The sequence below is a fragment of the Teleopsis dalmanni genome, chromosome 1 (genome assembly GCF_002237135.1).
Source record: "Teleopsis dalmanni isolate 2A chromosome 1, ASM223713v2, whole genome shotgun sequence".
NCBI lineage: Eukaryota > Metazoa > Arthropoda > Insecta > Diptera > Diopsidae > Teleopsis > Teleopsis dalmanni.
In genome coordinates, this window is record NC_051846.1 from 186139362 (window position 1) to 186151731 (window position 12370).

Sequence of the window (12370 nt, forward strand, 5' to 3'; positions counted from 1 at the left end):
TGGTTACCTAAAATACAATGGCCTTTAAGTAAACCTACTACAAGGCTGATATCTCTACGGGGTGTCTCAATAAGAGAGTTTGATTTTCTTTTATTTGAGCGTGGCCAAATTGAAATCAAGACTGACAAAGCCTGTTCTAAATGTAAATTGGACTGAGTTCAAGGACTTTAAAGCAGCTTGACTGCCTGAGAGTATGTATATATTTCTATCAAGTAGATCATCTACTTTCAGACAAGCTATAGCTTTTCTTATAGCAATCACTTTTGCCTTTGCAGACTTCGAAAGATTGTGTTTAGCATTTCATTAAATAACTTATTTTTATAAGAAGGAATAATGGTACATCACGATTAATCAAATCTATTGTATTTTCATTGAACAAGGTTTAAAAAGCTAGTTTGAACAATTTAAGGTTACTGATCAATTTAATAGACCTCATTTAGTTAAATATTTAATTAATTAAAATGCTAAAATTTCAGTCAGTTATAATGTTATGCTTCAAAAATGATTGGAACTCTGTAAGAACCAAAAGTGACAAATAATTAATTTTCTATATAGATCATAACAGTCTAGATTTCTAAGTAAAATAGTAGATAATAGATACCAATGCCAACCCGACTCGCAAAAAGATAACATCATGAAAGTTATTGGGCAGTTGAAACAGAGTGTATATTGGTTAGCGCATGCTGGTTTTCTGGTTGTGCCAAATAACAGTAACTTGATTTCAATGTACTTGGGTGCCCACCTCTAATTTCTGCTAATATTTGGATACAATACGGTTTGAATGAATGATATTTAAGAGAAGTAGAAACCTAAAGTAATAAATCAGGCTTGAATTATAGTTTAGTAACTAAATGTCTTATCTTATCTATACAGTGCTTTCTTTCCTATTCAGATATATACTATATCGTTTTTTTCTATATCTTTAGCAATTGATATTGGATTTTGATAAAGAGAGGATTAATTAGTTATAGTTATAGTGGATTTTGTGCGAGTGAAATCAATAAATCAATTTATTTTAAAAAATACGCGTAATCAAAATCAAATCAAACTTTTATTTTGAAATGGTCAATAGAATCGTGTTTTACCATATGTTTTACCATATATATATAGTCAAACTTCTATGATTCAAACTTCTATAACTCGAATTTTTTGTAACTCGGAACTAAAAGGAGTGCAACAGGGTTTTAGAGACCAAATTACATACAATTTCAAAAAAGTTCTTTAACTCGAAGTCTCCCTTTCTTTGCAAAAGGGTACTTCGAGTTATGAAAGTTTGACTCTATATATAAACTTTTTTTTCAAGACAAAAAAAATTTACACATAGTAGCTTTAAACACAAATTTTTTGCATAAAATTGTTTAAAGTTTTTGATATTGTTTCTTGCATGCCTAAAGTTTAGATTTAACTAAATAAAATATAGTTAATATATTGCAATATTATAATATATATATCTTTTTGCACATTATATCGAAAAAAAAAATTATTTAAATATTTTTACAAAAATAATAATTTCATATTTTCAACCTTAAACAGGATATGATACTCTACCAATAGATTCAATGCAAGGACTTGAAATCAGCAGTCCAGTAGGTGGCGGCGGAGGTGGCGCACCACCAAGCGGAGCTCCAACATCACCATATTCAATGGATATGGACGTTGGGGAAATTGATGCTGGTGCATTAAATTTTGATTTGGGCGCAATGCCAACTCCACCAAATGACAACAATAATTTGGCCGCTTGGTACGATACTGATTGTTAAAATGTTCTATTTTTATTATAAAATATACATTTGCAATCAAATCAAACTTATTATTTAAGAAGTAATTTAGATGTCCAATTAATGGAACAACAGACATTTACACTTTTATTTCAATTTTTCATTATTACATTTTTAGTTATAAAATTTTAGTTTTAACACCAACATGCTTTATACAAACATACATATTTTTAAACATACATATATTGCAAATAAATATATAATACACATAGTTTTTATAAAAAAAAAAAATTATAAAAATCAACACATCAAAAATTCGCATTTTTATTTTAATTAAAATTTTTTAATTTTCAAATTCCATTTGAAATTTAAGATTTAATAAAATAATACAGGGTATAAATTATAGTCGTAAGTGAAATTTAAATATTATTATACAAAAAAGAAAAGTAAAGTAAAGTAAAAAAAAATTATTTTACAGCAAAAATATTTATAAAATATTAATTTCAGAAACTTAGTAAACGAATCGTCGAGAAGCAAAGCAAAAAAGTATTAAACTAATATAAATTTACATTTGAATGTTATAGAAAAAAAAACAAAATAATTAAAAAATTAAAAAAAAAAAGTAATGTATTTTACATTTTTGATGGACGCGCGATTATAAACACAGCAACAAAATTAAATTTATCGAACAGTTTTTATCCTCTTACAGCTAAAATAATTAATGATATAATATTAATATTACATAAAAATTTACATATTATATATAAACTCAAATCAAATAAATACGCAAATGTTTACAACAAAAAAAATGAAATTTGTTTTAATAATATATGGAGACGGAGTTCTGCATTATTTAATAAAAGTAATATGTATATAATATTGTATAGAAATTAAATTTTATATTCTAATGGATAGTTGTTATAAGAAGTTTGCCGATCTATGTTATATAATAATACTAATGCGGTTTGATAAGTCAGTGACATTTTGAATTTCCCGCGTAGTTACTTCAAATGCAACAGTGCTGCCGTCAGCTGTAATATACCAGTGGGCAACTTTCTAATTTTGAGCAAGCTACGTCGTTCAGTTGGTGTTTGATAGCCGTTCAAAGCAGACAACCTCGTGAATTTTTACAAAAATGTAAAAAAGTGAATTTCGTGTGCTGATTTAGCATTACGATCCCAAATCCATGAATTGGGATACGAACTGCTACCCCATCCAGCATATTCTCCAGATTTAGCCCCCTGCGACTATTTTCTGTTTTCAAACCTAAAGAAATGGCTGGGCGGTAAGAGTTTTGAGTCGAATGAAGACGTCGTTACCGAAACAAACGCGTATTTTGAGAGCTTTGAGAAAACCTATTATTTGGAGGGAGTAAGAAAATTAGAAAAACACTGGACTAAATCTATCGAGCTAAAAGTTGATTATGTAGAAAAATAAAATGTTTATTTGCCAAAAAAAATTTGTTTTATTCAAAAAGTCACTGACTTATTAAACTACCCTCGTATGACAATAGGAATGAAGAGTCGCTAATAGCACGTTCAAACTCGCATTAATTTATTATAATAAATGGAAGTATTGCAATTTATCGATATAGGTGCTTAAAGTTGTCATTTTGATTTATGGCCATTAATGGTTGAATATATTAAAAAGGACGTACTATATATCAAGATTAATGAAATATCACTTTAAACTAAATGGAATAAATTTTTGGATCAAATATTAGGTAGTTGTAAAAAATGTTGAAATTTGGTTAATTCTAGATGCAGTTCAGTCTACGTTAATCCTAATAAAAAGTTTATATCAATACCAAAACAAATCATGAATAGTTTGAAGAATATGATGGGCATTTAAGGTGATTCCAAAGTGATGGCTTACTATTAATCAAATATAATCAAATATAAATTAATGATGACATTAGTTGAAACAATAACAAAATAGCACAATTACGTTGCAAACTTAATCTTATTGTAGTTTGCATTAAGATAAATCTAATTTGAAAGTTCACAACAATAGCCATATCCCCCCAAATATTATCCTCTCTGTCTGCAAGTTGTTCTAATCATCTTGGTGGATTAGTGATTCAATTCGTTCGATATTGAGGTATCAGTTTTTGAGTACATCGTCTTGAATCCATATGCTATCCGAAAGGTACGCAAATGTTACCGTATAATATTTGAAGTAATGTCTTTTTATAGTTTCAAAATCAAACTTTTTAAAAAAAATATTATAGTTATGAAAAATAAAAAACTAAAATCAAAAATGCCGTAAGAGGCGTTAAATTCATCCTTAATGATGGACTGAACACTCTCTTAAAGTTTACTAATGACATACACTTCTTCAATAATGTGCACCATCATCAACGGTCTTTAAGGATTTTAATGCGGTATCGATACAGATCAACCATATTAAATGCAAAAGTCTAAAATACACTAGCTGAAGAGCCTCTTCACACTTTGCATGCTTTACAACGCAGGGTTTGACATATTCATACCATATTTTCATACGACAGATCCACTGGACCGATGAAATTTTTGTTTTTGCTCTGTTCTAACAAATTTCAAGTAAAAATTATCTTCAAATTCCCTTTATAATTCAACCAAATACATAATTATTCCATACCAATGGCTAACCCATCAATTATACCAAACATAAAATATTATTTTCTATAAAATTATAAATTTTAGTTTTAAAAATATCACACTTCAAAATAATATTTTCCAATAATAAATTATTTTTTTTTTATAAATGATTATAAATTATTATTATTAAAATATCACTTTTCAAAAAATATCATATTCCAAAAAAATAAAATAAATTCTTATAGCACATTATAGCCACTAATGAGCATTAGTGGCTTACCATACAAAGTGCTTTCATATAAATGAGGTCGTTATCAATAAATCAGCTCATTTAAGGCGAAAAATATTGAATTGAACCATTAAAAATAAATTTCCCACAAGGGAAATTACTAAATTTTGAAATATGTGCCAAATGTGTTAAATGAATCATTTTCTATCGTAAAAGCACAGAGGCAACAAACATTTAAATGGCATCTAACCTAAAATACAGTAAAAGAGCATAGTTATTAAATTCCAGAACTAATGATTATGAAGGTTAAAAGATAGAAATCCAACACTTTCGTTACTGAAACCAACAATCATTAATTAATATTGATATATCTCCACACATTCACATTACCAGGGTAATGAATTATATATTTTACTATAATTATTTTATTAAGACTACAACTGTAAATCACAAATATTTATTTTTCTAAAAATATTCTCATCATTGTTTTTTTTTTTTTTTAATTATCTTCATTCATAAATTATCATTTAAATAATCGATCACATGAATGGTTACAAAAGCACAGTTGATAAAAAACAGACTTGCCTGTGAAATTATTCTTGTCTGCATTTTACCATCGCTAATTTTTTGTGGTGACTTTTTTCTACATAGTTAGGTACATAGTTATTTACCGTTTTGCCGCACAAATGTATATTGTCTTTTGATTATACTAACTTTTAATTTCACCTATTATTCGTTTTAAAAGTGGGAAAGTCACTTTTATTTTATATTAATAATATGATTTTAGATTCAGTTAGTCGGTACGCACCGTAAGAACTTAAGCGAACTTAAGTCATAGCGAAATGTAGAATCAACTACACCTGTGTATTTGATAGGAACGAAGTAAACAAAAACGGCGAACTTTGCTTATTTCGTTCCTATCAAATACACAGGTGTGGTTGGTTGTGCATTCCGCTTTAGCTTAGGTACGCTTAAATTTTTACGGTACATACGGACTAACTGAGCTTTTAAGCTAAAGCGAAATGCACAACCAACCACACATGTGTATTTAATAGGAACGAAATAAGCAAAAGTGACGAACCTATTTTTCATTTTTAAATTATTGGTATAAGGATCCTTTATATTTTATTTTTGAAACTTAACTGACTGAACTTGTCACTTCATTGAAGCTCGTTGAAAGAAGAATCGTATTTTTTGGTTCGTGTCTTGGATATAAGCAATGCCCCCATCCTTTTCTGTTCCGTTCTCATTGTGTGTATGTATGTGTTAATATTTGTTTTAAATTTGCATATCCAGACAATGCACATTTCGGTTTAAAAGGTTTCCGAATCGTGTACTGCGTCGTCTTGTGCATTATTATTTCTGTTGCGCATTGTCAATATCACTTATTTCCACTTATTATTGTTTTTTGCGCCGCTTTTATTGTGTGTAAGTTCTTTTATCGTTTATATTCCGGTTGTGCATTGCCAATATTCTTACACCTATATAAAGCCATCACCCGGCGTACCAACGGTAGTTTTTTTTTTTTGGCGCATTACATCTTTAGAGTTGTGTTGCCATTTTTCAGATCCACATTCTGTTTAAAATATTTTTGCGCGTCATTTGCATTCTTCCTCTGTTACCATGGACGCTACTTCGGCAGCGCAAATTGATAATCAAACGCATATTCTTGATACATCGGTTCCAGCTCTACCAGGAGGTAGGTATTGCGTGTTAATAATTTTCTCATTTTTCTTATTTTATTTTTTTATTACTACCACCAGATGACTCTACAACCAGCGTCGATCTCGGTGCAGGTATTCATGTTTTATATCAATTCTATTTGTAATTGTTTTTTTATCATTTTTGTAAGTAGTTATTATATACAGTAATCCCCCTACAACGCGGTACCCTTATAACGCGTTTTCATATTATGCCATTTCAATCCCTCGTATAAGACAGGTATTCCCCTATATAACGCGGGGATTTGTACAGTTCATAATTAGTTTCGCGTTATAGGGGGCATTACTGTACTGTTATTATCACCTTGTAATTGTTTTACATTAATATAGTTCATATCGATTTTTTTTTGTTATATTAACTATTCTTTATCACTATTTTAATTGTTTACTCGTTATATGTTTACTTATTGTCACCAAAATTATTTTAATTAATATTTCATTAATCAAATATTACGTTTCACATTTTTATATACTATATTTTATTTTTCTATATATTATATTTTATTTTTTGATATATTATATTTTATTTTTTTATGTATTATATTTTATTTTTTTATATATTATTTATTTATATATATTTTATTTTTTTATACACTATATTTCATTTTTTTATATATTATATTTTACTTTTTCATATATTATATTTTAATTTTTTATACATTATATTTTACTTTTTTTATATATATATTTATATATTTTTATATATTATACTCATGTTTTTGTACATTATATATTATTTTTTCATATACTATATTTTATTTATTTATATATTATTTTTTACTTTTTTTATATATTATATTTTATTTTTTTATATATTATATTTAATTTTTTTATATCTTATATTTAATTTTTTTTAAATCATTTGTTTTTAATCATTATCTTCATTTTCATTTATATTTTAAATATTAATTAATTATATTGTTTCATATTACTTTTGTTTAATTAATATTTAATATTATTTTTGTGTCTCTGTATATTATTATTTATCGTTTGTTTGTGGTTTTGTTTTTCATCATCATTGTTAGTAATTAATTAACTTTTACATGCTAATTTTTTTCATTCTTTCTCTTTTCCTTATTTTTTTTTTACTTCCTCTTTTCTTATTTCTTTCATTTTTTCTTATATTTATTTTCTATTGTTTTTTACTCTTATTTATTTTTTTATATTTATTATTTATATTTATTACTTATATTTCATTTGTTTATCCATTACTACCTGCATATGTAAAATATTAAGCTTGACTTTAAAATTATCATTATCTAGTATTTTATTAACTTATATAATTTATTTATTACTATATATTTTGTCATTATATTTTGTATATGTAAAAAATGTTATTTTTATAATTCATTTAGTGCTAAGTGCTGAACCCAGTAGTACCCTTTGTGGTGACATCTTTAATCGTCCACCAGCACAAATTAGTGAGCCCTCTGGCACCTTTTGCGGTGACGCTTTAAAAGATCCAGATGCAGGTATTTCCAAATTATTTGTTTTTTCATATTTAAAACTTTATAATGTTGTCCATATTCAGTACTATGCATCCCCTTTAATATTTGTGATTATAAAGACCATATATCTATGCATAATTATTTTATATATTTGTAATTGTGATATCGTAATATTGTTATTCTTACATATATTCTTGTACTAATTTAGCGCACCATAGGAACGACATATCTATTGCCTTGGAAAATATGAATGACAACCATGATTGTGCCCAGATGTCCACGTCTGTGTCCGGAAATGATATAGTCCACCAAGATAGTTTTGTGCAACCCTTCTGGATTAATGTACCAATTACAAACAGCTCTTTTACAGTACCAACAGTCACCATCCCCCCACCACCTACTAGTTTATCACGTTTCCTAACAAGTGCTGTAGAAGCAACAACCCCCCGGTTGGTCACATCAGTCTCTATACCATGCTACCGTGATTTGTATCCACGTGTAATCCCAGGTGGCTTTTTAAATTTAACCGCTCTATATGTACCTGAAGAGGCAGAAATCCTGTTGAGTTTTGGGCCAAAGTATTGCCCAATAACTCCCCCTACCATCCAGGACTATTATACAATCTTGTGCACTGATCATGATGCTTACATAGAGGCCTGCGAAGATCTAAGTGCTTACTGCAAGTTACAAATGGAGGAACATTTCACTAAGTTTCTCGAAGTTATGGTTAAACATCAAAATCCTACAAGATTCCATCATATGTTAAGATACCTGTTCCACATAACCCTCGATTTCTTACGCAGGCACAAGGATGTGCTAGCGGTACAGTCGGATAACGGAAGTACAACAATGCTAATATCCAAACAAAACTATATCTCAAAAGTGAATGCTTGGCTTGATTCTTACATCGCCAGAGGTGAATGTGTGAAATATTGCGATGATGTAGGCCAATTGGTTCGTAAGTTGGGTGCACACTATCATGAAATATTTAATTCATTGTGCGGTATCTATAAGGATGGAAACCCTTATCCCCAAGCTATTCATAAAGAGCTAGAAGAACGCATTAATGAGAAGCCAACCCTTCCATATTTATATGGAACTATAAAAACACATAAACCCGACCATCCTATACAACCTATTTGCAGTCCGATAAATTGGTATACAAATCCGTTGCATAAGTTGTGTCAATTCATATTGCAGACTACCTTAAAAGGTCGTTTATCTTCACACAATATACTCGACATAGATCATCTAACCGACCATTTTCTGCAGATTAAACCACGTCGCGGATACGTATTAGTGACTATGAAAATTAAGGATATATATACTGATACACGCATCACATCGTTATGGCGTGTTTTACAGTACTTTATGGAGCAGTCCTGGTTCCAGAGTGCCTGTCCAATCGATGTCAAGTTGCTACATCAGTTGCTGGACTACATTCTGAATTTGGGGAATTGTTTTACATTTGATGGTAACTTATATCACCAAATGGAGACGTTATCACAAGATGGTGATGCCGCTGAAATACTTGCCACTCTATATCTCGATTCCCGGATTGAGTTACACCACAGTACTTTGTTCTTGTCGCATAGTATTTTTGCCTGGTGGAAGTGTGTAGACAATGTGCTGCTTTACATGAATCAATCTTGCGTGTCTAGTTTTATGCGCTTGTTTCCTCAGATGACTGAATATGATGTTTCCTATGAAGTTGAACGTTTAGATGCTAATGTCGGGTGTCATCCCTTCGTGACATATCTGGATTATCGGATAATGCGCACATCATCTTCCTTCCTCTTATCCGTTCATCATAAGCCTTCAGAGTCGCTGCGTACGGTGCATTTCACCTCCCATGTATCCACTGCAATTAAACGTAACGCCATAATTTCTCATTTACGTAAAGTGCTATTTCGGACCAGCGATGCTTTTGTACATACCGATCTTTTGCATTACAAGACCCTTTATCTGGTTAATGGGTATCCGCATGACTTTATAAAAACCGAAATGAGAAATATGATTATGGGGTGGATCGCCAGATCGCAGAATACAGGGCAGCCACTCACCAGAGATCGTGAAGCTTTACTACATCATTTTCTACAGTCTTACCATCAGCCTAAGGTATAGTAACAAGTGTCTATGTCTGTCTCCATGTATTCGACCCACACCTTCCGTGTCAGTATCGTCATAATAATAATAAGTTATAATAATAATATTAATATTTAAAAATTTACTTATATATATATTGTATAGTACAAAATAAATGGAATTTGTTTTAATAATATAAGGAGGCGGAGTTCTGCCTTATTTAATAAAAATAATATGTAATATTGTATACAAATTGCATTTTATATTCTAATAGATAATTGTTATAATTAATAGATAATTATTATTACTGTTATATATAATAATATAACAGTAGGAATGAAGTGTCTCTAATAGCACGTTCAAAGTGGCATTAATTTATTGTAATAAATGGAAGTATTGCAATTTATCGAAATATGTGCTCAAAATCGTCATTTTGATTTATTGCGATAAATGGTTGAACATAATAAAAAGGACGTACTATATATCAAGATTAATGAAATATCACTTTAAACTAAATGGAATAATTTTTTGGATCAAATATTAGGTAGTTATAAAAAATGTTGAAATTCGGTTAATTCTAGATGCAATACAGCCTACGTTAATCCTTGTAAAAAGTTTATAACAATACCAAAACGAATCATGAATAGTTTGAAGACTAAGATGTGCATTTGATGAGATTCAAAAGGCATGACTTACTATGCATTGTTTAATCCAATATATCATGATTTAATTCTGGTCTTTTACTTCTATAGTTTTTTTTTTATTAGCATAATTGGCTTGGCAGTTCTTCATCAAAGTCCTAATGCTAGATTTGGAAGCAGAAAAATATTAGACGGATCCATTTCAGATGAGTACAGTAATTTTAATTTTTCTTTTATGACCAAAATCACCTCGAAACGCTTATCTCGAAGTTATAACTTCGACTTTGAGGAGATAAAAAAGTAACTCGGGAACTCTGAAAAGTAAAAACGTCATGTGACGTTTTTGTTTCACAAAAATTTTTAGAAAGTCCAGTATTTTTACTCACTTTTTAGATTTAAAATTCTATTATATTAAATAACAATTTAAACAACAATTATATATTTTTAACAGTTTTTATTACCATAATTTTTATAATTAAGTTAATATAATAATATATTTATATATACTTATTTTAAAATAATTGAATTATCTTTAACAATATTTGCTTTAGTAATGTTAAATCTTACATATTAACCAACCTTTTTTTTAATTAATTTGAATTCTTATCATATATCATCAATCATATCAAATATTCGATACATTTCTTTGTTTTTTGATAATTTATTTAATTAATTTAATAACAATGATTTAATAACGAATAGTGTGGTGTTATAATATATTTAATTTTAGAATATTTGTAAATAATATACAATTTCATATATCATTAAAATGAACTTATTTTTTTAATTTTGTTTCTAATTTATTTAGTTTAAACAGCGAATTAATTAATAATACATCTATTGAGTAAATTTTAATAATTTTTTTGTATATAGCTGTATATAATTATATTAATTTAAATTTTAAAGTTTTTATATTAATAATAACTATTAATTGATATTGCTCGAATAAATCATATAATTGTATATATGTATTATATATATTTGTATACATGATTCATAATATATTTATATTAAATATATATATATATTACATTTATATAATTATATATATATATATATATTACATTTATACATTTATAAAATATAACTACACATATATAAATTTATTATATAATTCCGAAATAAGCAGATTAGTATTAGAGATTAGTGAAGCGAACTTGTTTAAAATATGAGAATTAACTAAGTTTAAATTTCTTTAGGATATCTTATACTACATATAGTATAGGTAAGTATATAATTAAAAAATTATATGTTAAATTATATTATAATAATAACAATTTAATAAATATTTTAGAATAATGTACATATATAAAAAAAATTTACAATAACAATATGTGAAAATATCTAGAATAATTTATTATTGGAAAACATTTTGAAATATTAATTGAATAAATATTTTTGAATATTCTAGATACAAAACGAATTAAAATAATAATAATTATTTATTATTATTATGGCCATTCATTAACTTAAGATTTTTTATTTATTCGCTAATTAGTAAATTTCTCTTCTTAATTAAATCAAATTATAAAGAAATTATTAAGAATTATAAATCGTTTTAGTATAAGCTTGAATTTTTCTTTGTCATGTTTTACATATTTGGAATGTCTTAAATTTTAATTAAATTTAAATATACAAAAATATTTAAAGTATAAAGTTTCGATTGATATAAATCAGGACTTGAAGTTGGGAACTTCATTCAGTTCAATAAAAAAATATTAATATATATCAGAATGTTTTCGTTTTTGGATTTGGTAAAAATATCGTTATCGTTGATTGGCGTTGATTACCGAAATTATTTTTTATTTTGTTATGATTAAAATGTTTTATTTAGTTTTTTTTAATGAATTTATTTTATAAAAAAAAAAACAAACTGCTTTTATAAATTAAATCTGTTCTTGCGCTGGAGCTGAAGGTATCAAACAATATAGTGAAGTACTATAAGCTGA

At 27.6% G+C, this 12370-nt stretch overlaps 2 protein-coding genes across 6 annotated transcripts in view; both read left to right on the forward strand.

The window, feature by feature from the left end:
- Window positions 1-2028, forward strand: part of LOC119670727 (armadillo segment polarity protein) — a 29613-nt gene extending 27585 nt beyond the window's left edge. For 2 of the 4 annotated variants that reach the window (XM_038081119.1, XM_038081120.1), the window contains exon 8: window positions 1534-1932. In XM_038081119.1, coding sequence (XP_037937047.1) covers window positions 1534-1760 — 227 coding nt within the window. In that variant the 3' untranslated portion in view covers window positions 1761-1932. Of the gene's footprint in view, window positions 1-1533 lie in introns of all 4 variants that reach the window. The other 2 variants (XM_038081121.1, XM_038081123.1) reach the window with 2 other exon arrangements.
- A 3806-nt stretch (window positions 2029-5834) lies between these two features.
- On the forward strand, window positions 5835-9896 carry LOC119670729. 2 transcript variants are annotated; one of them, XM_038081126.1, is made up of 5 exons: window positions 5835-5954; window positions 6073-6225; window positions 6290-6322; window positions 7603-7719; window positions 7904-9896. In XM_038081126.1, the coding sequence occupies exons 2-5, from the start codon at window positions 6150-6152 to the stop codon at window positions 9817-9819; spliced, it is 2142 nt and encodes a 713-aa protein (XP_037937054.1). In that variant the 5' UTR covers window positions 5835-5954; window positions 6073-6149; the 3' UTR covers window positions 9820-9896. The 2 variants fall into 2 exon arrangements, with proteins under 2 accessions (XP_037937054.1, XP_037937053.1); XM_038081125.1 differs by having other exon boundaries at window positions 5835-6225.
- The last annotated feature ends 2474 nt before the right edge of the window (window positions 9897-12370 follow it).

Coding starts and splice junctions, on each gene's coding strand:
- LOC119670729 (XM_038081125.1), top strand. CDS start 6,150: ATGGACGCTACTTCGGCAGCGCAAATTGATAATCAAACGCATATTCTT. Junction 6,226..6,289: donor GGTTCCAGCTCTACCAGGAG/GTAGGTATTGCG, acceptor TACTACCACCAG/ATGACTCTACAACCAGCGTC. Junction 6,323..7,602: donor CAGCGTCGATCTCGGTGCAG/GTATTCATGTTT, acceptor TAATTCATTTAG/TGCTAAGTGCTGAACCCAGT.